The sequence below is a fragment of the Corylus avellana genome, chromosome ca3 (assembly GCF_901000735.1).
Source record: "Corylus avellana chromosome ca3, CavTom2PMs-1.0".
Taxonomy (NCBI): Eukaryota; Viridiplantae; Streptophyta; class Magnoliopsida; order Fagales; family Betulaceae; genus Corylus; species Corylus avellana.
In genome coordinates, this window is record NC_081543.1 from 31,324,638 (window position 1) to 31,348,842 (window position 24,205).

Here is a 24,205-nt window from a genome sequence, read left to right on the forward strand (position 1 = left end):
GGCGCTAGTGGCGCACTTGGCATGAAGCATCGGAGCTCGGAGCGATCTAATCATGACCATTCATTTTTGAACGATCAAGATTGTTTGATTTAATGGTTTGATCTAAAGCATATGATGCTTCTTAAGTAGATCCAGTGGTTGAATCTACTAGACTGTTGATCTAATGATTGAGATTAAATAATTAAGATAATTATTTAATCTAACGGTCAGAATTAAGTACCAGTTGGATTTAGTGGTTTACAATAGTTTAATAGCAGTTGAATATATAACAGCTTACATTTCGAAAATTCAAGTTTTTGAAATTTGAAATTATCTGATAAGTTTTAGAGATAATTAAGTACTCTCTGATATTCAATTCTTTTTATATCATTATTTGAATTTTAAAATTTGAATATATATTTTTTCTTGTCTCTGATTGGGATAGAAAATTTGAAGGTATTTTCGGATTTTAATTTCATTTGTACATAACCGAAATTTCTAGGTTTCATTGTATCCTAGAGAAAAATTTGTTATAACCCAATTGCATACCATTTTATTTAGTGGGGGCAAATATTTTTTTAGGTTAAATACCAAATACCCCCTTGGGGTTTGGTAACTTTATTTTTATCCCACTGAGGTTTTATTTTTATCACAAGACCCCCCTGGGGTTTTGAAAAAGGACCAAGTTAGTCCATCTGTTAGTTGATCGTTATGACTGACACGTGGACCAATCAGATGTTGACACGTGGCACATATTTAATTTTTTTTTTAAATTAAAAAAAATGTATATTTTTTAAAAAAAAAAGAAAAAAAAGAAAAGAAAAAAATTTGGGGGTGGCTCGGGCCACCCCCTGGGCACCAGGGGTGGCTCGGCCACCCCCATCCGGCCAGATGGCCACCCCCAATTTTTTTTTCTTTTCTTTTCTTTTTTTTTTAATTTTAAAAAAATTAAATATGTGCCACGTGTCAACATCTGATTGGTCCACGTGTCAGTCATAACGGTCAACTAACAGATGGACTAACTTGGTCCTTTATCAAAACCGCAGGGGGGGTCCTGTGATAAAAATGAAACTTCAGAGAGATAAAAATAAAGTTACCAAACCCCAGAGGGGTATTTGGTATTTAACCCTATTTTTTTTTTAAGGGAAGTGACTTTGTAACACACTTGAGGAGTAATTTCGTTTTCCGTATTTCCCTTATTTTTATAACAAAGTCTAATAACGAAATATTCTTCATTCGCATCTACTTCGGATGTGGGATATGATTTAAGGACTCCCAAGTCTCACATACATAAGTTTTAGAAGTCCCGCAGAGAGTGAAAGAGCTAGCTTGAGTCTTAAGATAACCTATTTTCCATTTGGGGCTAAGAGTAGAGTGGTTGATGGGAAAGGTGGGTTTTTGATCTCATGGAGACAAGAAACGGGTTAGTGGGTTGGGTGAAGGAAGCAACAGCAACAGAGTGCGATGTTGGGTTGGGTTTGAGGATGCAACCTGCTCAATCATTTCCTCAGAAGATGATGATGGTGATGCCACATCATGATCATCCTTCTCATGAAGCTCTGCCCAGCAATGGTGGTTTTGGTTGGGAAACCGGTGGTGGTAGGCATATGTTCTGTAACACAAGTAACCAAGTGGCGCCTATGAGGGATATATACGATCTTGTTGTTGGTGCTGATGCTGGTTCTGGTGCTAGAGCTGCAGTGGTGCCAAAGCCTCTGAATCCCTCCAACACTGATATTTTTACCTTCAATTCCTCAGGTAAAGTTCTTCTTTTCTCACTATACTCATGGCTCTAGCTAATTCACTACTGATTTATGGTCTCAGTATTTCAAGAGTAAAGGATGGGAGAACTCGGGGGTAAATATGTAAAGCAGTATGTTTTGCAGGAGTGTGTAGTTGTGAGATTTTTTGGGTTGATGTATAGTTTCTGTAGATAATATGGTTCTGCAGATAATACCCCTGTATAGGATGGATGGTCTGTTTGTTGGTTGCTCGAGTTTCTGCAGTGTTTTTTTTTTTTTTTTTTTTCTGCAGAATTTTAGTTGCTAGTTTCTGTGGAGATTGGTTTGGTAGATACTGGTTTGTAGTTTAATAGAATTCTTACTCATCAACAAAAATATGTATAAAGCTGTAGTCTTTTTTGCAGGAGGTATGGCAGCATCTGAAAATGTGAGAGATCCTTTTACAGCAGCTCAGTGGCAAGAGCTTGAGAGACAAGCTATGGCTTACAAGTACATGATGGCCTCTGTCCCTGTCCCTCCTCAAATCCTCGTACCCTTTACCAAAAGTCCCTCAAATGTTGCTCACTCCCACTCCAATTGTAAGAATCTCATAATCTTTGTAATCTTTTTGTCAATTTGTCATCTTTTTCCTTAAAAAAAGGCTACAATTTGTTGCAATGGTTTTTTTCTTTTCTTCTTTTCTTCTGTTCAGATGGAAATGGTGGTTCTTGGGAATTGGGGTTCTCAAACAACTCGGATCCAGAGCCATGGAGGTGTCGGAGAACAGATGGGAAGAAATGGCGGTGCTCGAGAGACGCAACGCTTGATCAGAAATACTGTGAGAGACACTCTCACAAAAGCCGTCCCCGTTCAAGAAAGCCTGTGGAATCAGAAGCCCAATTCATCAACAACAACGAAATCAACAATAATGCCACTACCAAGCCTTATCAAAAGCCTCATTTTTTTAACCGGACATGTCACAACCATCCATGTCCTACAACCATGGTCTCTGTCTCTGCAACATCATGTGAACCATCCAGGTGGGTGAATTGGGGTTTCAATGCTTTCTCTGTCTGCTCTGAATCTTAGGACCTAAACATTTACTCCTATTCTTGTTCTTATCCTTCAGCCATTAATGTGATATGGGTCTTCAGCTTTTGTTTTTTTGTAAATAAATGTGTATTTATTACCTGGCCCGTGAAGGTGCTTGGAGTGGTTCACGAAAGGAGAAAGCTTCCCTGTGGCTGGCGCGACACAAGAGTCCTGGCAGCAAATGATGCAGTTCAATGTGGAATTAAACAACTGTGTTACACATGTGGGTGATGGCCAAGGACTGCAAACTTTGGAAGGAGCTCTAAACCTCAACCACACGCAACAAAAGAGGCATTTTCTTGATGCGTGGTCCACAGCAGAGGGAGATAATAATAATATTGGTGAAATTAACAACAATTGCTCAAAGCTACCACTTTCAGACCTTGCACCATCAATGTGTGTTGGAAATGAAATTAATGAAGAAAGCAAAAATGACCAAATGGGTGCTGGAACTTCGGGTTCAGAACGGGAGAATGGAGGAGACATGAAATCCCCGTGGATGAATTCACTTTCGTGGATGAGTTCGCCACCTGGTGGACCATTAGCAGAAGCCTTGTACCTTGGCAATATTGATGGTTCTGCAAAAGCTGGATCCCCTTTTGGCTGCAGCAATGGCGCCACCAGCAGTAGAAGCCCATGCAGAGAGGGTGGGAAATGACTCAATTCAATCAGCTGAGTAACACAATAAAGATTCTAGCTAGCAATTTTACTATCCGCATTGCTTTCAGACATCCAATGTGAGAGAATTAATATAGAACTTACTTGTCCAAACAAGTTTTCTGGTTGGCACATTTATCGATTTAGCAATCCGAACAGCAAATTGTTAGAAATTTGAGTACAGTTTGTTTTGATTTGCCAACATCACTTGCGTGTTAACATGTGTAAATGTAGGTCTATAGCCGAACAACATTAACCTCTGTTATCTTTTTTTTTCTTCTCTTGAATTTCCTATCCAACTAATAGTAAATGGGACTTGGAAAGAAAGAAAAAAAAATGCATCAACTCTTGTTTTGATGGCATAGCCCTTCTATAGCTCAATGGACCAACTTGATCAAAAGCCCAAGCATCAATTTCCTCCATTTCTTGTGGGGGAGCTCTACTTTAGAGCTGTAAGGTGATGAGTGAAGTCAATTGGCAGTTTAATACCAACCCAAGCACACCAAGGGATGAAGGGAATGGGTCGTCAAACCTAGGGCTTTGCCCTCAGGAAAAAGCCAGTTAAGCGAGAAGAAGTCACTTTTAATTAGTAAGTGAGATTTTAAAAAAAATTATATCAATATATACTTTTCATATTCTTTTCGGCATTCAATTTAGATTGAGTTGGAGCACGTTGGAGATTAAGACTTTCCATATTCTACTAACAATTTAATTGAAATTGATGTTGTGACATTGAAGGAAGTTCAGAAAGTGAACAAGTGACATTCCAAGAAATTATATGGGTCGAAAAATTTGTAACTTTTGATATGGGAATGGAGGTGCATTCCAAATTTAATAATTAATTGCTTCAAAAGTTTCAAATAAGTGTTTTACTTTCATAACTTTCATTTCAAATTTACCTCGATACGACCTAAACTCAACATATAAACACCAATTGTTACTCGTATTTACGCTCCGCTTAAGAACTAGGATCCTCTCCAGTTCAAATGAATTAGAAAATATCCTGTTAATTATATTAGAATAGTATGTTTGTTCTCTAAAAAAGTGAAAAGAACTGTTTAATAGATCCTACTCCCTTTCTTAGGCTATTAGAATTTCACCTAGGGACTGTTTTGCATTAAACAATGACTGTTTAGTGGCCTAAAGGTGTAATAAGTTTGATTGAATAATAGTAAAAAGTAATTGACATTGGGTAAAGAGTAAAAGTTAAATTTGAATAAAAAGATGACCCAAATTCACTCAAAACGAGGCTGGCTCCAATTGGGGGCAGACAACTATCTCATTGAATTTGAATTAAATTTTAGCGCTCAAAGTTTGTGTGCTATATTTGTGGCCACAGGACAGATTTTTGAAAATTGAATGACAAACACCTTTCATATCTTTACTACACACTGAATCATTATTTAATTCTTTTAAAGTAAAAAAATAAAAAAATTAAAGTAAATTCCTTTCCCAAAAAGTCCCCCTTTGTATCTGAACCTTTTGTCCTCTCTCTTTCTCTCTCTCTATCTCTCTCACCCTCACTCTTTTGTGTTCAAACTCGGTAGACCATTTGAAGGGAAGCTCAAAGACCAAGAACAAAGACATGGGCTGTGTGTCTTCCAATCTGCTCAACCACGACGACGAGTTCACCCAACTCGGGAGCTCAGCACTGAGTCACCACATCGTCTCGCTCACTTCCACCACCTATGGCCTTCTCACTCTCGACCCACCATCCACGCCGTCACCGACAACTCCACCAACCCCACCTTCCCGGTTCACCCTCGGCTCCTTCTTTTCCGAATCTAAGTCTCTCTGGTCCGAGCCCAGGCCCCCCCTCCTCCGCCCGGACCCAGCCGAGGTCATCAACTCTTGGGAACTCATGGCCGGCCTCGAGTACACCGCGGACAGCTTCCGCTTCTTCAAAGACTCGAACAAAGCCAACAAAGAGAACTCCGACCCTAACCGTATGAAAAGCGACAACCTTTCGAGACCCTTTTCGGTCCTGGACAGGTTCGAGAGGTTATGCCCCCCCAAGGGGGAGAACAGAGTGGTGATCTATACAACGACGTTGCGGGGCGTGCGGCGGACTTTCGAGGCGTGCAATGCAGTAAGGGCTGTGATACAAGGGTTGGGACTTTTTGTCTCCGAGCGAGATATATCAATGGACCGCGGGTTCAGAGAGGAGCTGAGGGAGCTGATGAGAGGGAAAGCAGAGAGAGACGCAATGGTGCCTCCGAGAGTGTTTGTGAAGGGGAGGTATGTGGGTGGGGCGGAGGAGGTGCTGAAAATGGCGGAGGAGGGTTTGCTGGGTGAGCTTCTTGATGGGCTTCCAAAGAAGAGAGGTCTGGGTGTTTGCGAAGGGTGTGGGGATGTGAGGTTTTTGCCCTGTTTTCAGTGCAGTGGGAGCTGTAAAATGGTGATGGTGGTGAAGGAGGAAGTGGGTCATCCGCATCGGAGCACTGTGGTGGTGAGGTGCCCTGAATGTAATGAGAATGGCTTGGTGCTCTGCCCCATTTGTAGCTGATCAGTTCAACTACCTTGTTGATCATATGCTATCTGCTAGTGCTTGGTGCTCTGCCCCATCTGTAGAGTAAGATGTACCCAAATTTCACTGATTTGAAGTTTGTGATGAAATCATAATCTGTTGTGCTGTAATTTGGTTTATCTGTAAGGCACTAGATGTTCAATATGTAGTGGAATAATAGAAAAGTAAGCGCAATTATATGTTCAATATGGTGCTTAGTTATCACTATGTCGTTAACTTTTAGTTGATGGTCTCAATTGCATTCCATAGCAGCTCAAATTACGGTATTTGAGCTGTATCTAATCACTTGACATGTATAAATTTATGCAATTGAGAAGATTTTTGAAATTGGGTGATTCATATCTTGCACCAATTATGATTGTTGTTAAGACTTTCCACATACTGCAGACATCTTTTTCCTAGGATGAGATGGTGCAGAAAGTTGTCTTGGGGCCATTTAGGGCCGGCTGATTGGCAATGCTTTTGGAGGATGTGTCAATTGGAACATCTTGGGGCTAGCTAGGTCATTGGTGGGTGCTGGCCGCCGGCCCTGAATATGAGATGGAAGTTGAGTGCCTGTTTCATGATTATGCTGGTAGTGAGGCCAATCCTTCAAATGTGTACAGGACACAAGACGGAGTTGTCGCATCAGTAATTGAGGATGTGTGGTACCTTAGCTCGTGTACTGAACACAAACCAAAGCCATATATTTTGGTAACCTACACAATTGCAAAGAAATTGACTTCAATATGTATCAATTTTTTTTTTTTTTTAAAAAAAAACAAACCAACATTCATTCAAACAAATTAAGAGGTTATAGAGAGAACATAACAGAAAAGAAAACAAACAAAGATAAGCTTACTAAAAACCCCAATTGGACAGATCTCAAAAAATAGGAATGAGATCATAAAGAGAAAGGAGAGATATGAATATAGCCTGAGAAAATTTTTGCCATGGTGTACACTGGTGATTGATACAATCATTGGGAGTAAGAATATCCCTATCAAACATGTAAACATGCTTCTTAAGAAGCCATGGAGATTTGGATGAAAGGTAACTGTTGAAAAAAGGTTTCCAAAAAAGAAACTAGAAAGAAAAGTAAAAAAGATCCACTCCACAGACAAAGAGTGTGAAGACCAAACAGATTGGGATTAAAACTAAGCAACAAAGCCACATAAAACTATAGAAAGTTACACAAAATAACAGGAAAATACTCAAAACACAGTAGCTGCGACAGAAGGAGGCTTCAGCGAACGCTGCACGGCACGTGGAACCCACGCGCCAGCACGTTAAATCCACTCGCAGGAGCGTGTGGACCACGCTCCGGTGCGTGGCGGTTGAAAGGGGCCGCAAAGGTGTTCCCCGAAAAGCTGGAACGCCAGTGATGATGAAGGATAGGCATGTGTCTAGCTGGGGCTGATAGAGAGAAGTCGATCGGACTTTGAAAAAGCCAATCTTCAAGCCTACACAGATCCGGCCGGTGAAGTGATGGAGGAGACGTTCTAGGGCAGGGGGAAGGCGATCCATTACTGTTGTTGTTTTTTGAGGGTCATGGATAAATCGTCAAAGACCATAAATAGATCTAGAGAAACTCTAGATGTAAAAGAGTTCTCTTACGAAGAGAGAATCTTAGAAGGAAAAGATTGGTTGTTGCAAAAGGAGTGAGGAGGAGGGAAACCAGGAGGTTTTCCCTCCTCCTCAAGCTTGGTCGAAAATGGAGGCTGCAAGAGAGAGAAGGGAGCATTTAGAAATTTTCTATTTAGGTGCCTGCGACTCATAATATGTATCAAAATTTAACTTGCAATATCTTTAGCAAAGTCTAGCTTTAAGGAAATAATGCTAGGTGCAGGCCCAAATAGAACGAATTCTACACACTGGAAATAAGAAAATTTTCATTTCCAATCAATAAAAATATCTAAACAAAGATGATTGACAGGAATGAACTTAAAATTTAAGATATTAAAAATATGGTTGGCCGGGAAAACGGCCTAAAAACATTTGAAAACTTTGATACCTCGGGAAGTCTAAGTCTTTCTTAGGTCCTAATCGGATTAGTGGATTATAAATGTGTTGATTGAATTAAGTCTTTTATCTATCTTTTATTAGGTTAAACTATAAGTGATTACAAGGACCGTCAATTATAATACTGATTAGTCATTTTAGGTTATATCATAGATGTTAACATAGATATGGCCGGCGCTTTTGTAGGGTGACAAATACTATTAGAGCTAAGGAGTTAGAAATTTGTGTATGAGAGATTGCAGCTCCTAAAAAATTAAATCCCATATTAGATCGATGGATTGTAGAACTGTTGCATTGAATGTTAAATCCCTCATCAATTTTTTCTTATGTGAGATTAAGCTATATGAATGACTACATGAAACTTTAATTTTAACATTGGAATAATCATATAGTATAGTATAGCATAAATGTGACTAATATTCTCTTAGATCGGGACAAAAACAAGGGATTTTGAGGCTAAAAACGGTTCCAAATGAGTCTGCTATTCAATAACACTGTAGTACTTGTTGAGATAGTCGTTTTGATTGGACTTGGCCCTCGCAACCCTTCTCTTCTTCTTTTCTTTTTTTTGTTTTTTTGAAATGCTCTCAACCCTTCTCAGTCCTTTATTGTGTCTGTAACTTCGATGATAATTGAGTAGCCTAGCTCTAGTTCGTCCTCTCTCTTTGCTATAAACAAGGGCCTTTTGAAGCGGGCTAGGGTGGCAATTTGGATTTATAGGCTGGGTTAATGTCGCTTTGAGTCATGAGTATATGAAACAAATATGACCTATTTAATTAATGATGTCAAACCGCTCAACTCTCACACAACTTGTTTAACTAAACAGGTGATACATTAACACGACCTGATTTGCATAACTCGTTTGATAAACAGATCGTGTTAGGTTAACACAAACACAACCCCTTCTAACTTGTCTAATATAAAGAAATTTAGTTGACAAAAATACTTGATCTGACTTGATTCACACAATTTCTTATCTTATAAACATGAATTACATCAATTATACACATTCACAATTAGATTCATGGCAAAATTAATTTGCTAATTGATATCCATAACCATAATTAATAAACGGGTCGATGGTGTGAGACTCAAAAGGGCAAAAGGGACAATTGGCAACATGGGCTTCGCGGCGAATGAAGAAGGCGGCGTGGGGGCTCAACAAGTGAGGTTGTTGACAAGGACGAAGGTGAGAGTGAGAACTTAAGGCAACGAGAAAACTATAGGGCTTCATAAAATGTGGTTATATACCCATGGTTTTTAAGGGTAAGAATGTAATTTAATTATATGGGTTTTGAGTTTTATTTCGAATTTGACCCGTTTATTAATCGTGTATAATCGGATCCACTCGTTTTGACCCGAACCTTATAACACTAAACTCTAACATTTTAATTTTGAGTTGAAATTGTGAGTCATGTCAAACATTTCAACTCTAAAAGAAGTAAAGATGTTAAAAAGAAGAGAGAGATTAAGAAAGGAAAAAAATAAAATAAAATAAAATTAGCGCTTCTTTGAGATAGAAGAAGCATGATCAGTATTAACAATACATACTTGCAAAATAAAAAATAAATAGTAGTAACAATACACAGTTTTTGGGTTTGGAGGGCCCAAAAGGGCAGATGTAAATGGCAGCTATGGATGGGGGCAGCCACACAGTATTTGGGTATGAGATGGATATGCTTAATGGATTTTCTTTTTCTCTAAGCGAAATTGTCATTGGCTTTAAACAAATTCACAAACAGAAGGTATTTGATCAAAAGCCTAAACCAGTTGACGATTGCCTTTATCAAATACCTTCTGTGTGTGTATTCGTTTTTGGTATCAGAGTCCTTTATTAAGTTAATCTCTTCTTCACGTGATAGGTACTTGAGTTTATCTTCAATAGTCTTGATATAACTAAAAGAATCTAATGAACATTTTCAATCTTTGGGACACTTTTGTCAACCTTAGATAATTGATAATCACTTTTTTAGGCTAATGAATTGACAATCCTTATTCAATTGATACAACAAGTTTCAACATTCTGATAAATCGTTTGAAAAGAAGTTGTCCAAATAGGTGTCACTTTACTTGCTAATTTCTTGATTCATCTTCCAATATATTCCATTCTCTTGTTTGCTTTAATAATGCTTAAACTTAGCCCTCAAATCCTGTTGCAAATGGTCCCGAAACTTGCTTTGTCCCCTTCATTAACTCTATTTCCTTTGATCACCACATACACAAATCATACATTTGATTGATCCATTTGAAACTTGGGAATCTTGGACTCTTTCATTCCATGTGAAAAGTCTTAGCATTATTGTAATTTGTAGGTGACCTTCAATCTCTTCTTCTATCCGACGTATTTGTTGTCTTTTGCCTTATTCGTTGATATAATTAAAAATGTGCGTGAGAATCATATGTATTTAATTAAAGAAAAATTACAGTTTGCCCCTTTAAAGTTGACAGCGTTTTTCAATTCGAACACCAAAGTTTCAATTTTTGCAATCCATTCCCACAAAGTTTCAATTTTTTTCAATTCAACTAATATTATCCCAAAATTCCATATTGCCCCTAATTTTTTTATTTTTTTAATTTTTTATTATAAAAAAAAAAAAAACAAAAAAACAAATTTGTTGGTGCAAAAATAGCCAAATGGCCAAAGGGGTGGCTACGGCCACCCTGATTTTATTTATTTATTTTTTTTATAAAAAATAAAAAAAAAATTAAAATTAGGAGCAATATGAAAAGTTTTGGATTCAATTTGTCAAATTGCAAAAATTTAAAACTTTGGGGGGGTGAATTGCAAAAATTAAAACTTTGGTGTTCGAATAAAAAAACGCTGTCAACTTTAGAATGGTAATCTGTAATTTTCCCATTAATTTAATAAATTGGATTTGAAATTTTTCTCCAACTCAATTTAGAGAACCTCAATTGGATAAGCATTTAAGAGAGAAACAAAAAATTTCTTGACATGGTAGTATTGATTTGATGTACCACTTTAGCTTAGATCCACTTTCTTCTTTGTATTTATGTGGATAATTAATCCAGATAAGCATGATTAACAATAGCTCAAAAGATCTTACGAATAAAGCATTTGGGTATTTGTCCAAGTAAACATGATTAATTAATAGGTTGCTAAAATCTAGGGCGTATAGGAAGACAGAAGATTAGCTCCATCCAAGGTTTGAGCCGTCGGCTTGAGGGCCTACAACTACAAGATTGATTCCCTTCTTTTTGTGGGGCGTGTCGGTAAAACCCCATATTGATATTGTGGTTGGGGCCACGTAACAATCCATGCACTGATCACTTCAACGAAGTATTCATTAGATTGTGGAAACTGGGCATGGTATATATTTTGAATATTAAAACCATTTTTCTCTTTTAGTATCCAAGAAATTACTTTGAGAAAAACATAGTTGAATGCTAGGTGAATCTGTTTTTCTCCCGAAATTCAACGACAAAATTATATGTTTTTCAACAAAAACTTCATATGCTCTTCAAATATTTCTTCGTAGACAGTAGTATATAGCTGTAGTCCTATCAAAGACTATTAAGTAAAGAAGACCAGGGCTTTTCTTTTTAAAGCTTTTTCAATATATATATATATATATATATATAAAGATAAAATTGTAAAATCAGGCTAGGGCCGGCTATGGTCCCGTCATTGGAAATTATAATGGTAGTTTCACCAATACCTTTTTATTTTTTTTCATTTGTTTCGGGTTCGGCAAACCCGAAAGTGTTTTTTAGGTATTGAGGGCGATTTTAACTCTTGACTTCTTATTTTAATTTGGATTGAGCATTATCTCACATCGCTGGCATCTTTTTCCAGCTATTAATACTTATGACATCATATCCTAGACTTCATAGGAGTTGAAATTTTAAAATTTGTCTTGTACGAAGCCTAGCTTTGATTTGGAAGGCCGCCAGCTGCAGAATGTATTTTCCTAATCATCAATCATATGCATACAATAAATTTGAATTGTATTATGGCATCGTTGAGAGACAAGCTTGTTGTTTTAAGGTTTAAACAATAAGAAATTAACTCTTTGTAGTGACAGTTTTTAGCCCTAAACCATCACAAAAAAAACGCTAAAGTGGGTTTTTTTTTGTAGTGCTTGTTGGTAGATCTTTAGTCATAGAGTTAGGCTCCGTTTGGTAGATCTTCACACCAGTTAGGCTTCGTTTGGTAAACGTTTTTGTTTCAATACTATTCATCATACGTTTTTTATATTTTCAATATTCTCTTACTTTTTACATTACATCAATCACTTTTTATTACTATTCAAATAAAAAAATCATTACAAAACAAATTTTTTTCATTTTTCCATACCAAACATTCTTCCCTCCTCCCCTTTCATAATAGCAGTGCTCGATGTCTTCTCTGTAGGCTCCAACAGTCTCCGTTTTCTGGCGGGTTGCTTTAGGTCTCAATTTTCAACCTTAGATCTGATCGTTTTCTTCAGCCGATGCGTGTCTTCCGAAATGATGTCTACGATGTTGTACTTCTCCACTGCTGCTTGTGGGAGTTTTTGTTTTTGTTTTTTGTTGTTGTTATTTTTATTTTATGGTCCTAGCCGCTGGGCTGAGCACGTAAATAATGCTTCTAGCTTTCGGGTCGAGAGGAGAATGGTTTGGGTGTGAGTATTTTGCTCATATCTGGAAAATGGCTTCCTGTGCTCCTGGAAGGAGTTTGTGTTAGCAGATCTATTCTATAATCTGAAGATCAGGCTGGGATAGCGGATGTTTGACGTCATAGATTGGTTTTTCATTGTAAGGTCTGTTATGTTTTCGATTTTTTGACGTGTAATCTTTTAGCTTAGGTTATGATCTTGCAGAACTGTATGTTCTATGATTATAAGAGCTTTTATGCTCTTGACAATTATTAATGAAATCAGATTGATTTTCCCTCAAAAAAAAAAAAAAAACATGCAATATCAATAGATGTAAAATTAGTGTGATAAATGGATGTAAAGAATAACATTAATATTAATCATATGATTATTTGGCGTGTTTCTAAATGCAAGCTAGTCAACTAGCCCAACTGTTTTCATTTTGATACCCATCACAAAAGTGGATGTTATGGATCAAATCTTACGACTGATTATAGCAACGAAAGTTGTGATAAAATTCTTAGAATAATACATAGGGCTAAGCACTGTCTCTTACAGGCGAATTTCAGCCCTATCCCAATCTCCTGTCAAGATTGAGGGATGATTTTAGCATCGTTAGCCTTACGAATCGCTCAAACTGCCTTCTTAATAACCTACAAAACATCAAGATGTTTTACACGTGAAAAGTAACCGTGTAAGTCCACGACTTATATAGTAAGTAAATTATTACGAAACTTGACATGCAATGAAAGGTCATGAGTTCAAACTATAACTCTACAATTCACCTCTCATTTTAATTAAATATCTTACATGTTGGACTTCACCTATTAAGGTTCGGAAGAGTTTGAGCCTACATGTAAGAGGAGTATTAGAATATAAATTAAATGATTAAATTCATCTCTTCCAACTAGCTTAAGTTGTTGGAATAAATGATAATTTAACATTAAAAACCTCATAATAAAATGGAAAAAATAAAGAAATAGCATAAGCAATAGAAAATGGTGACAATAGATTTTTCGGGTTGTGTTAGTGCTAAACATCTACCTCCACCACTAGAAAATAGCCCAAAAGAGCAACATCTTTCTTATTTATCGATATATTTTCAAATAAAAAGGCTCTTATTTATAGGAGAATTTGGATATATAAAGATAATACAAGTATGGTTGGTGGAGATTACAATCAAATCTGAAATCACTTACAATCAGATTTGAATTAAATCATATTCTAATTAACATCGATCTTCCTTCAAATTCAAGGTGGAATCTTGAGTACGTTTGATTTTTTTTTCTTTTTTCTTTTTTCTTTTTTCTTTCATAAAAACAGATAGGGGTGGTCAACAACGGTGGCTGGCGGCGATGGCCAAATATAGAGGCTGGAAAATAGTCGGAGTTACGTTGGTGGCGATTGGAGATAGTAGCCGCAGACAATGGTGGCCGGAGATTTGTATGGGAGGAATCAAACTTATATATCCCCAAGAGATTGAATTCCCCACCCGGAAAATGATTTTACGGAGGATATATATGTGTCGATCGAAATCATTCAATAAAATGATTACTTTATTGTACGTTTTCTGAATCTAAAATAATGTTTTTGCCAGGTGATTACTGATGATCGATCATAAGCCCCTAGGAGGATTCTTGCTTCCAAGTTCTAATAGATGGCAGCAACATCCTCCTGGGTCAAGTCAACAATTACTCCGAATAATTACCTTCAAATGATTGCGGTAAACAATTGATGATTTGAAAGAAGAAGAAAAAAAAATTGGAAAACGCATGGCTCCGACAAAGCTGACCTAAGCCAAGAACACGTTCTCCTCTTTTAACTCATGATTTCTTCTGGTGAGGCAATTGGACTGCGATCAGGCTCAGGCAGGCTGACAAAATGTTGGTGATCAAATTTAACCTCAAATTAATTAACCAGGATTTTTCATCGGGTAAGAAAGTCCGAAACTGTTATTAATTGTTGTTTAATTTGATTTATGTGATAATTAATTAACGCCATCTTCATGTGTCATTTTATATATGGTGCCATATTGTACGTATATGCAGAAGTTTGGTCTTTGAAAACTATGACACATCAACTCTTTTGGCTCGGAATGGAGACCAGCCGGTCCCTTGATTCATACAAGTAAAACTTTATTTTTGGACAGTTATACACTTATGAATCAAGGGACCAGGTCCTCTCCATTTCCTTTGAAATGGAGAGGATCCGTTTGCTTTTGGCTCCCTTCCATTGATCATTTAAAAATTAAAAGATTGATTTTTGAAAAAAATAAATGAAAAACAGACCATTTATATATATCTCTTCAAAGGGTACCTAACCCTTTGCTTATATATATATATATAATTCAATCTGAAATTAACTAGTAATTAAGGATATATGTATTTTGCCAATAAAATCGGCACCAGGTTTTTGGTTACAGCAAGCAAACAAACGAAAGTGAAGGATTTGGTGTGATAGATAAGATAACAAATTAGGTGTGACGTTAATTAATTGACAGTCCTGATGATCGATCATCAATGTCAATTAAGAGGCCCATTCATTGTGACAACGAAAAATGATCGTTTTCTGGTTACATTAGTCGTGTCTAAGGCTTAGCCACAAGGTGTGAAAACCAAAATTGTTAAGTCAAACTAACGTTCGTCTCTACGCAATATGTGCTTCCGAATATGGGAACTTCTACGGCTTTCAAAGCTAAGGTGGATAGCAGTGAACATCATGGACAATCTGGCTGCCGCCAACTGTTCCCGGAAGAGAAAAGAAAAAGCTTTTGTTTCTGGTCGACTTTAGTGAATTTGTGTGACGACTGTTTTTATGTTTTGATATGCTACCAACTCCAATGAAATTGTTCATGCATTTGTTAGATCAGCCAATTAATAGATGCAAGTGAGAACGAGGTCGTACGACGGCTATTAGGCAAAGTTGAAAAACTGATCGATAAAACGATGGAGAAATTTCACTTAATTCACTTGAATTGTTGTCTAATTTTTTTTCTTTTTTTTTTCATAAAAGAGGAGGAAGGGTATTTTGAAAATTGAAATTGAAAAAAATTAAAAGATTCATACACTAAATTAAGATTTTTTTTTTAAATTTAGGATGATAATTGCAAATGTGATGAAAATAGTAAAGTTTTCCTAAAATAATAGTGGGTCAAAAAAATTTCAATAAATTGTTTTATTGATCATGCAACCGACATATATAACTTATTCTTTGTTTGACAAACAATTATCTATTTTGTCTTTTGAAAATAAACCTGGACAAGTTATCGTAAGAAGAAAAGGGAAAAACAACAAAACCATGAATATAATGTGTTTTTTTTTTAAAAAAAAAAAAAAAAAAGGAACATAAATACGACTTGGCATTGATCTGCTTTCACTTAATCACATGGCTACACCAACACAATAAAGATGCAACTAGCTAGCTAGGTCGTCCATTTGTCTCTATCAAGTCCAAAATATACATGCGATCAAACTCTTGTACGTACTCTTTTTTTTGGGGGGGGGTCCATCTTAACACGAGAAGTTAAGGAATGGGTCTTTTTGTACTTAAATAGTAGTTGAAGGAATTAAGTATGACAAATAATGGGTTAAAATAAGGGTAATTAAATAGAATAGGGGTGTTAGTTGGAAGGGGCGATTTATATTAATTTCCCCTTCTTTCTTACTAATCATCATCATCATCAATCTAATTAATTAATTTATAGAAAAAATAAATAAATAAATAAATAAAAAGAGGGCTCCATGTTAATTAGCTAGAGTGATCGATCACCTCCTCCGTTCCCAACAAAGGAAAAAAGATACGATATGTTTCCTTATGATTCTCGTGCTAGATTCGTAAAAGGTAGTCTCCTTTTGCTTCATCTCTATTGGTGCAACGTTAGGTGAGGCCCCAAGAATCTCACTCTTTGTCGAAGCCACAATAACAAATCGATCGATTGGGATGACCTCTTACCAATGTGATCATGCCAAAGTTGGAACTGTAAATATATTAGCATTGTCGATTGTGCGACAGGAAAACCCAAATCCCACTTGAAAGTCAGAGCAACGCCATGATTATCTTCTCAAAGCTTTTCAATTTAGTTAACGAATTCGTGTTGGGGGATATGATTGCATGGAGAAAAGTGTAACATATCAACCAAAATAGCTGACCTCCTAAACAATAGTGATAGTTTAATGCCATCACATCCATCTCAGATCTCAATTCTCAATTCTCAAAATATATATTTATATATATTATCTGATTATTTCTTGCAATACATCATGTGTTCGTTCGCTGTCTGTTACATACACCTAGACTTTATGAAAATATACTATGTAAAATTTATATGATGATGATGAAGATCAAGAGTAGTAGTCTTATTAGGTTATACAGACAAGTGGGATAAGGGATCCGATGTAGACGACGGTGATGATGATGATTTGGTGAAGCTCCATATATCATTGGCGCTATTGTAGACATTAGAGATTTGACTTAGCCTACTTGAACGTATGTCTGTAGATAATTGTACGACGTCGTCATCAGGAGGAGGACAGAAAGCCATGTTGGGGTCAGTGAAGCAGGATAATTGCTTTGCTGTCTCTTCTTGCCCATTAAGCTGTGACGCCACCAGCCTATCAAACGCGACCCAGTCATTAAGCCTTGTTTTCGGGTCATCATCACCTGGGGTCGTCTCACTGCAGCCACCGGCTTGGTTGGTGAAAGAAGGTTCGGTTTCTGTGAGCATCTCGTCAAATGATTGATAGCAAGCTTTGAGGCTGTGGTGGTGATCATGATCATGATCATGATCCTGATCGAAGGGGGATGAGTTGCTCATGGGTAGAGAATGAAGGGTTGGGCTGTCTAGCCGTGGGAGATGCATGAATCTATCATGGAGCTGCCCTTGATGATGATGATCACCGATGCTACTGCTTGTATGCTTTGCTGTCAGAAATATCATGTTGTTTGTGCCAGTGTTGTCGGAGATGTTAAGATTTCCGAATGGTTCGTTTTCCGGCTTGCAACTCCTTCCCATGTACAATAGTATTTGATCCAGCACCCCGTCATTTCTTATCTGAGTGTTTGTTTCCATAGAGATTGGCGAGGCTTTTGGACTCTCTAGGGCTTTCTGAAAATTCTTCTTCTTGAATACCCGGCAAACCACCCATCCGTCTTCCCCCATCATTGACTCTCCTACTGAATTAGAAACCTGAATGCATATATGTATATATATATACCACGATGAGAATTCAGGAAAATTAAAAAAAAAATAATGATTGTGATAATTAATTAAGAGAAAGAGGCTTACGCTAGTTTCGTGGACGCTTTCATCTAGCCTATACTCATGCATGATCCAATCTGATTTTTGTCCGTGTGGAGCTCTTCCCTTGTAGAACACCAGAGTCTTCCTCAGTCCGATTCTTCTAAAGCCGCTGTAGATGATCTTATCTCGGCCTGTTGCCTTCCAAAATCCAGCTGCTGTGGCACGATTTGTTCGAGTCCCCGTTGGATACTTTTTGTCTTTGTGACTAAAGAAGTACCAATCATTCTGTGGGGTGGATCCAATCTTGCACATCTCTGCAAAGACAGCAACATAAATATATATAATTCTGATCAACAACAACAATTACCACCACCACCAAAGAAAGAACAAAAAAGAGGTCAGCAGTATATATATATATAAAATACCTTGAATATCCCATGGCTCGAGCTTGTTAAGATCAACTTCGCGGATGACATCAAGGTCAATCTTCTCATCCGCAACTTTCTTCCTGAGGTAGTAGTGAAGAAGTTCCTCTTCCGTTGGATGAAATCGGAAGCCGGGAGGAACCTGGGATTGGCCATTTATGGACAGATTCATATCTTTTGCCATTAGATCCCCCCCTCAAAGAAAGAAAGAAAAAGAAAGATGGTATAGAGAGAGAGGATTAGGAGGGAGAGAGGAAGAGGGAGAGAATAATACAAGGAGAAAAAAAGGACAATAACAATGTGTGGCCGGGGGGTGTGCGTAAAGGGTAATGCAGTCATGATAATTTATAATGGTTGTAGGACATGGGAAGGGTCCAAAAATGCATGAAAAGCTTTGGTATCATGGCCATTAGTGTACTTGGTGTGGGGTCAAGGGCCTGGAGAAGAACCAACCACCTAAAACTATAGGGTTAGTGAGAGAGAGAGAGAGAGAAAGGGACTGTGGTCCCTAAAATATAGGTATGTGGGATTTCGGTCACCCTAAAATGCGTTAGAGAGGCAAACAATGTATAGTGAGAGCGGGGGACACGCCTCCATCTTAACTATGACACTCGACCTTAATATCTGAATGAAAAGCACCTCCAAAACCACCACTTTTCCTAAAGAATCTCTCCCAGATCACTCGTTTTACTTGTGCAACCAACTCTAGGACAAGAGGGCAAAAGAGAGAGAGAAGATGATGAGGTCGGAGGCACTGAGCTTTCATGGTCCCGTAGGCGAAGAAAAACATGATGGGTTTCGTGGGGACTTGAGGGTTTTTTTCTCCTACTCTCACTTTATTAACACCATCCACTGCACCCGCCAGCTAGCTTTACCATCTTCGTACAAATACCACATGCTTTATTTCATCATCTACTTAATTAATCCTACTATATATTATAATATTTGGCCAATCACGGACGCCTGCAATTGCAAGGCCAGCAAAATCTTTGATTCTTCGAAGTTAGCAAAAATGAAGGGTACGTTCTTGATATCACTCTAAAAAAGAGATAGCTGGGGTATTCGTAGCATTATATATATATATATATATATATATATATATATATATGCGTGTACGAACTATTTGAAATGATTCCATGTGTTTTTTTTTTCTTTTTTTTTTTTTAATGTAAAATGTTCACCGCAAAGGTACAACCTTAGTCAATTGTTACTGAGGTACAACCCTGATCGATTGAGCCATCGTGGCTCCAAATTACATGCTAGCGGACAATTAAGATAAGACTAGAGAGCACTTATTGTCTTATGTGCCTCAATACTCCTAATGTTCTCGATCTATGCCATCATGTACTAGCACATACGCTTTTTTGGCCTGCATTGACCAATCGTGGCTTCAAATTGCACGCGTGCCGACAATTAAGATAAGACTAGAGGGCACTTGTCTTATGTGCCTCACTACTTTCAATGTTCTTTTTGCCATCAATGTGCTAGAATGTAAGCCTTCTTTAACCCGGCTAGAGACGGTGGTGTAAACTTGATTAATTCCTCCCGAACTCTGAGCTCTTGAACTACATTACCTATTGAATTAGCTGAATTACAATTCTAATCAAGTGTAACTTGGCATGTTAACAAAACCGGAGGATAGCAATTAATTAATTGTGCCTTGCTCCCAATGTTGTTAATTTATGCAATCGTTATCAGCTTTTATAGCGTGGCCGGGGACTAAGGTTTAGTCTTCATCAATCCCGTCCTCGGCCGAATATATCGCCGCTAAAACTGGAACGATGAGCCCCCTGGTACTGCCAAACTGTACAAAATAAGAGTAATTAATGCTTGCTAGCTATATCTGGAAAAGCTACTATAATTTACACAAAAATGGAATGCGCACGTGTCAAGCCCTTGGAGCTGCCAGCTTGCCTCTTGCGATCCGCTGACATGAGGTACTGGCCGCACGTGCCCACTTTATTAATGGTGAAAGTCCAAAGCCCAACTTTTGTATTATGGATTGAAATATATTTTCTTTTCATGCCTGGCTGGCTCTCTACATGGCAACTGCTGAACCTTTCATTCGATATAAATTAAAAAGAAACCTTAATTATCAAGAGTGCATATACTGTAAGAAACCCTTGTTGTGTGCCTTATGAATCACTTATCATGATCTCTTCTCCATCGAATTTATATTCCTCATCCATATTAATAATGAGAAATAACATTCCATTTGTTTCTAACATTTTTGCATCAAGTTTGATGCCCAAAAAAATTGATGGAAATGAGAATTTATGATCACTCACACAAATGGGGGTGGCAATAATTTATATTTTCGATTTGACGAAAAAAGATTTTTTAGTTTCGAAAAATAGTTTTTGTTTTTATATTTTATAAATCATTTTTTTGGGTTTGAATTCTTCCTTCTCAAATCGAAAGACAACCGCCGAAGCATATATATCTGCCAAACTACCTTCGAACGTTGCCAGAAGTTGATCGTTTTCTTTTGCCGCTCATTTTTCATATGAGCTAAACCCAAACCTCTTAGTAATGTGAGGTGCATTTACTTAATGGTAATATAGGCAAATGAATGAGCTTTGACACCCCTTTCCCCTTTCCCCCACATTGAAAAAAAAAAAGAAAGGGGCAAATAGCTAGGAGCCTAGGAGCAAGAAATTCATTTTCTCTTAATTTTTATCTGTTTGTTTATATATATATAAAATCTGAGAGGAGATGTTTTAATTCTCTTGTCCCCTGCCCGTGAGAGGCCTCCTCTGTTTATTAATAGGAATCCCGATAGTTTTTACACTTCACAGCGACCTCTTACGGTAAAATTGTCCCCCCCTTTTTTTTGTTCTTGACAAATAAGACGACAAAACAAAAGGCTGAGCAGGGTAAAATTGTCTCTTAAAAATTTATCGTTAAAACAATATTTCCATCGGGTCACTTTTTACTGCTCTTTTTACTGCTCTGTAGTACTGTACAAGCACAAGGGTGATGTCATAGCTTGCCTATAACTTGCGTAATTTGGGTTATTTTAGTATGAAGTTTTTGTATAATTAAGAGAAAGCTAACATATATATATATATATGACCTCTTGGCCACGTTGAAACACATGTCAGCAACTAATTGACTAACCTACTTAGTTGAGGTCATTCTAGGCATCATGAATAGTTGATTAATGTCTAACGAAACCCACAAAAAAAAAAAACAAAAAAAACAAAAACAAAACAAAAAATCATACTAACCCTAACTCAGCTATTTAATTAAACGGATTAGATCATTCATCTCTAACCCATTAATTTTGTGTTAGGTTCGTCTATCTTGTCAAAAATTGCCATTTGTTAATATTTCGTATTGGATTCGAATCGTGTCCAGACGTTGGTATAAAACTATGTAAGTCAACCCATAACCTAATAATTTTGTTAGCGTAAAAAAATTTGTTAATCCTACTCCATATTGTATAATAAGAAAGCAATGAGAATGCACTATGACCATGAGTATATATATATATATATGTTAGTCAATCCACATTTAACTACCTTAATCACTACAAGTAGGCTTCTCCATGTGGCCAACACTTACTCACATTAGCACTGAGGGTTATCGAGTATGGAAGACTATGTGAGTTTCACCGACATACTTTACCCACTTGCCAATTATATTTGGTCTCACTCTCTCTCTCTCTCTCTCTCTCATATTCAAGTAACGGTACCACCAAGCACTAGGGCATATATATTCCGTTATGAGGTCATGTGTCTTAACCAAAATCATGAGCTTTATTCTCCATATTCTATGACTAATCATGATTTTGGGCAACAATTGATGGAACAACCACTTCTTACTGACCTGCACTCGACATCTCATCTTCTTGTCATCTTACTTGATGTTGTTGTTGTTGTTGGTTGTAGTTGAAATTAATTATTTTATTACCATTACATTATTTCTCACAAACCTTCATTTTGCTTGCTTAATTCCAAGCCCATACAAAAACACTTTTCTCACCGTAATGACGTGTTTTGTGACGACAAAATGTGAATTCCAGGGAGAGAGAATTTGATTGATTAGGGACATATTGGGCTGTAGCATCTCCATCTATATATATATATATAGAGAGAAAGAAAAACAAAAATGGTCAAAGTATATATATATTATAATTGATGGCTCGCAAAAAAAAAAAAAAAAGACAATACTTGATTGATTAACAATTGTTTCCAAAATGAAAAACGAGTTAAATATTTGACGTAAAATAAGATTTTTTTTATAAAAAATAAAAAATAAATAAAAAATAAAAAAAAATCACTCTTGAAGTGTTTCTTAGAGAAGACCAACGAATAACAAACATAAACTGCGGCTAATGTCGTTTTTAATGAGTTTAAATAATTTTATTTTTAAAAAAAAAAAAAAAAAAAAAAAAAGGGTCCAAACTTTACTAGAAAAGTCACACAAACCGACACTATCGCGATCTCGTCTGGATGAGATCGCGAAAGTGTTTTTGAAAACCCGTTTCCGAAATAGCTTTTCGGGTATATATATTGTTTTTGTCTTTTCTTGAAAACCCATTTTGACCCAATTAACCTAGGAATTGAAAACAAATTATGATATACGAATTTATATCCTTTTGAATAAGTTTTCCAACGCCACCAAATTTGTCTCCATCTAATACCGAAATCAGAAGATATAAAATTTTTATTATGACTGATTTGATTAAAAATTAGCCTGCTATATACATCAATAATATGGATAAAAAAAAAATTATCAAAATTTGACAAATAAATTTAATTTGTTAATGATTGACGTATAATAGTTCATATGAATTTTATGTAAACTGATACATCAATTTGTTATAAATTTATAATAAAAATTGTAGTACTAACTCATATATATATATATATATATATATATATATATATATATATATATAAGAGGTAGATGAGGTTGAAATTTGCATGAGAAGCAATCTTAGGATGTCAAACTGTTGTTAGAAAAGCTTCATGTTGTGGCACAATACGTGTAATGTATATGTTCGTGGAAAGAATTAGAAATCTGTCTCACTCTCTCTTTCTCCCTCAATCCATCATTTTCGATCAATTTTATCAAAGTGAATCTTTCAGTAACCCAGGTTTTGCTCTAATAGGCTAATTTTGTGCACATTGTCTTCCATATTTTCCATATGATGGTTTTTTTTTTTCAACTTGACAAAATAAAATATAATTGATGTGTGTATTAAGGAATCAAATCAAACATATTATAAGCCATCTTTCTTGAACAAATAATCAATCACACGTCAGTTTTAACAAAACGATAATGAAGTTTATAATATATATACACTTGATCACGTAACGTTTTTTTTTTCTTCCGTCTACTGACTAATCAGTGTTTCTAGATGATCAGGTTAATAGAAATGGCGAAGATTTTATATATGGAAACATGAATAATGCTCCATCGGACCCCATATTGCTTGCTATATATAAATTAAAACCAATCAAATTATGGAAGACAAATGACTAAGAATATGCTTGGACAATGCCCGACATGCCCACAAGAATATTACACGTACGATTAAATTCTTAGGTCACGTTTGGTACGCGAAATAGACCCATTTTATATAGAAACGGGGAAGATTTTATGGAAACATGAATAATGCTCCATCGGACCCCATATTGCTTGCTATGTATAAAACCAATCAAATTATAGAAGACAAATGACTAAGAATATGCTTGGGCAACGCCCGACATGCCCACATGAATATTACACGTCTGATTAAATCCTTAGGTCACGTTTGGTACGCGAAATAGACCCATTTTATATACAGAATGGAATGATTATTTCTATAAAATAGTTATTATTTTGTTTGGTTGTTCACCACTCTTATAAATTGATATTTTCATGGAAATAGATATATATTTTCCTACAAAGAAAAATACATATATATTGCTCTCAAAAAGTAAAGGAATAGCTATTCCTTGAGGAATCGAATGTGTTTT

General features: G+C 36.5%; 3 protein-coding genes across 3 annotated transcripts; 2 read left to right on the forward strand and 1 right to left on the reverse strand.

Moving 5' to 3' along the window:
* The first annotated feature begins 1,233 nt into the window (after positions 1 to 1,233).
* LOC132175718 (growth-regulating factor 8-like) lies at positions 1,234 to 3,573 on the forward strand. The gene is made up of 4 exons (XM_059587739.1): positions 1,234 to 1,737; positions 2,126 to 2,299; positions 2,413 to 2,740; positions 2,904 to 3,573. Exons 1-4 carry the CDS (start codon positions 1,386 to 1,388, stop codon positions 3,448 to 3,450), a joined length of 1,401 nt encoding a protein of 466 aa, XP_059443722.1. The 5' UTR covers positions 1,234 to 1,385; the 3' UTR covers positions 3,451 to 3,573.
* A 1,346-nt stretch (positions 3,574 to 4,919) lies between these two features.
* LOC132175678 (uncharacterized protein At5g39865-like) lies at positions 4,920 to 6,177 on the forward strand. Its single transcript, XM_059587699.1, has one exon. It carries the CDS (start codon positions 5,035 to 5,037, stop codon positions 5,953 to 5,955), a length of 921 nt encoding a protein of 306 aa, XP_059443682.1. The 5' UTR covers positions 4,920 to 5,034; the 3' UTR covers positions 5,956 to 6,177.
* A 10,637-nt stretch (positions 6,178 to 16,814) lies between these two features.
* Positions 16,815 to 18,533, reverse strand: LOC132175773 (NAC domain-containing protein 43-like). The gene is made up of 3 exons (XM_059587823.1): positions 18,237 to 18,533; positions 17,857 to 18,125; positions 16,815 to 17,757 (listed from the first exon to the last, which is right to left on the reverse strand). Exons 1-3 carry the CDS (start codon positions 18,418 to 18,420, stop codon positions 16,936 to 16,938), a joined length of 1,275 nt encoding a protein of 424 aa, XP_059443806.1. The 5' UTR covers positions 18,421 to 18,533; the 3' UTR covers positions 16,815 to 16,935.
* Positions 18,534 to 24,205: the final 5,672 nt, after the last annotated feature.

What these genes read in the sequence shown, in the direction of transcription:
- LOC132175718 (XM_059587739.1), top strand. Translation starts at nt 1,386, where the DNA reads ATGGAGACAAGAAACGGGTTAGTGGGTTGGGTGAAGGAAGCAACAGCA. An exon ending in TTTTACCTTCAATTCCTCAG is followed by an intron (nt 1,738 to 2,125) that starts GTAAAGTTCTTC and finishes TCTTTTTTGCAG; the next exon opens with GAGGTATGGCAGCATCTGAA. An exon ending in ACATCATGTGAACCATCCAG is followed by an intron (nt 2,741 to 2,903) that starts GTGGGTGAATTG and finishes TGGCCCGTGAAG; the next exon opens with GTGCTTGGAGTGGTTCACGA.
- LOC132175678 (XM_059587699.1), top strand. Translation starts at nt 5,035, where the DNA reads ATGGGCTGTGTGTCTTCCAATCTGCTCAACCACGACGACGAGTTCACC.
- LOC132175773 (XM_059587823.1), bottom strand. Translation starts at nt 18,420, where the DNA reads ATGGCAAAAGATATGAATCTGTCCATAAATGGCCAATCCCAGGTTCCT. An exon ending in CGAGCCATGGGATATTCAAG is followed by an intron (nt 18,126 to 18,236) that starts GTATTTTATATA and finishes CTGTCTTTGCAG; the next exon opens with AGATGTGCAAGATTGGATCC. An exon ending in AAAGCGTCCACGAAACTAGC is followed by an intron (nt 17,758 to 17,856) that starts GTAAGCCTCTTT and finishes ATATGCATTCAG; the next exon opens with GTTTCTAATTCAGTAGGAGA.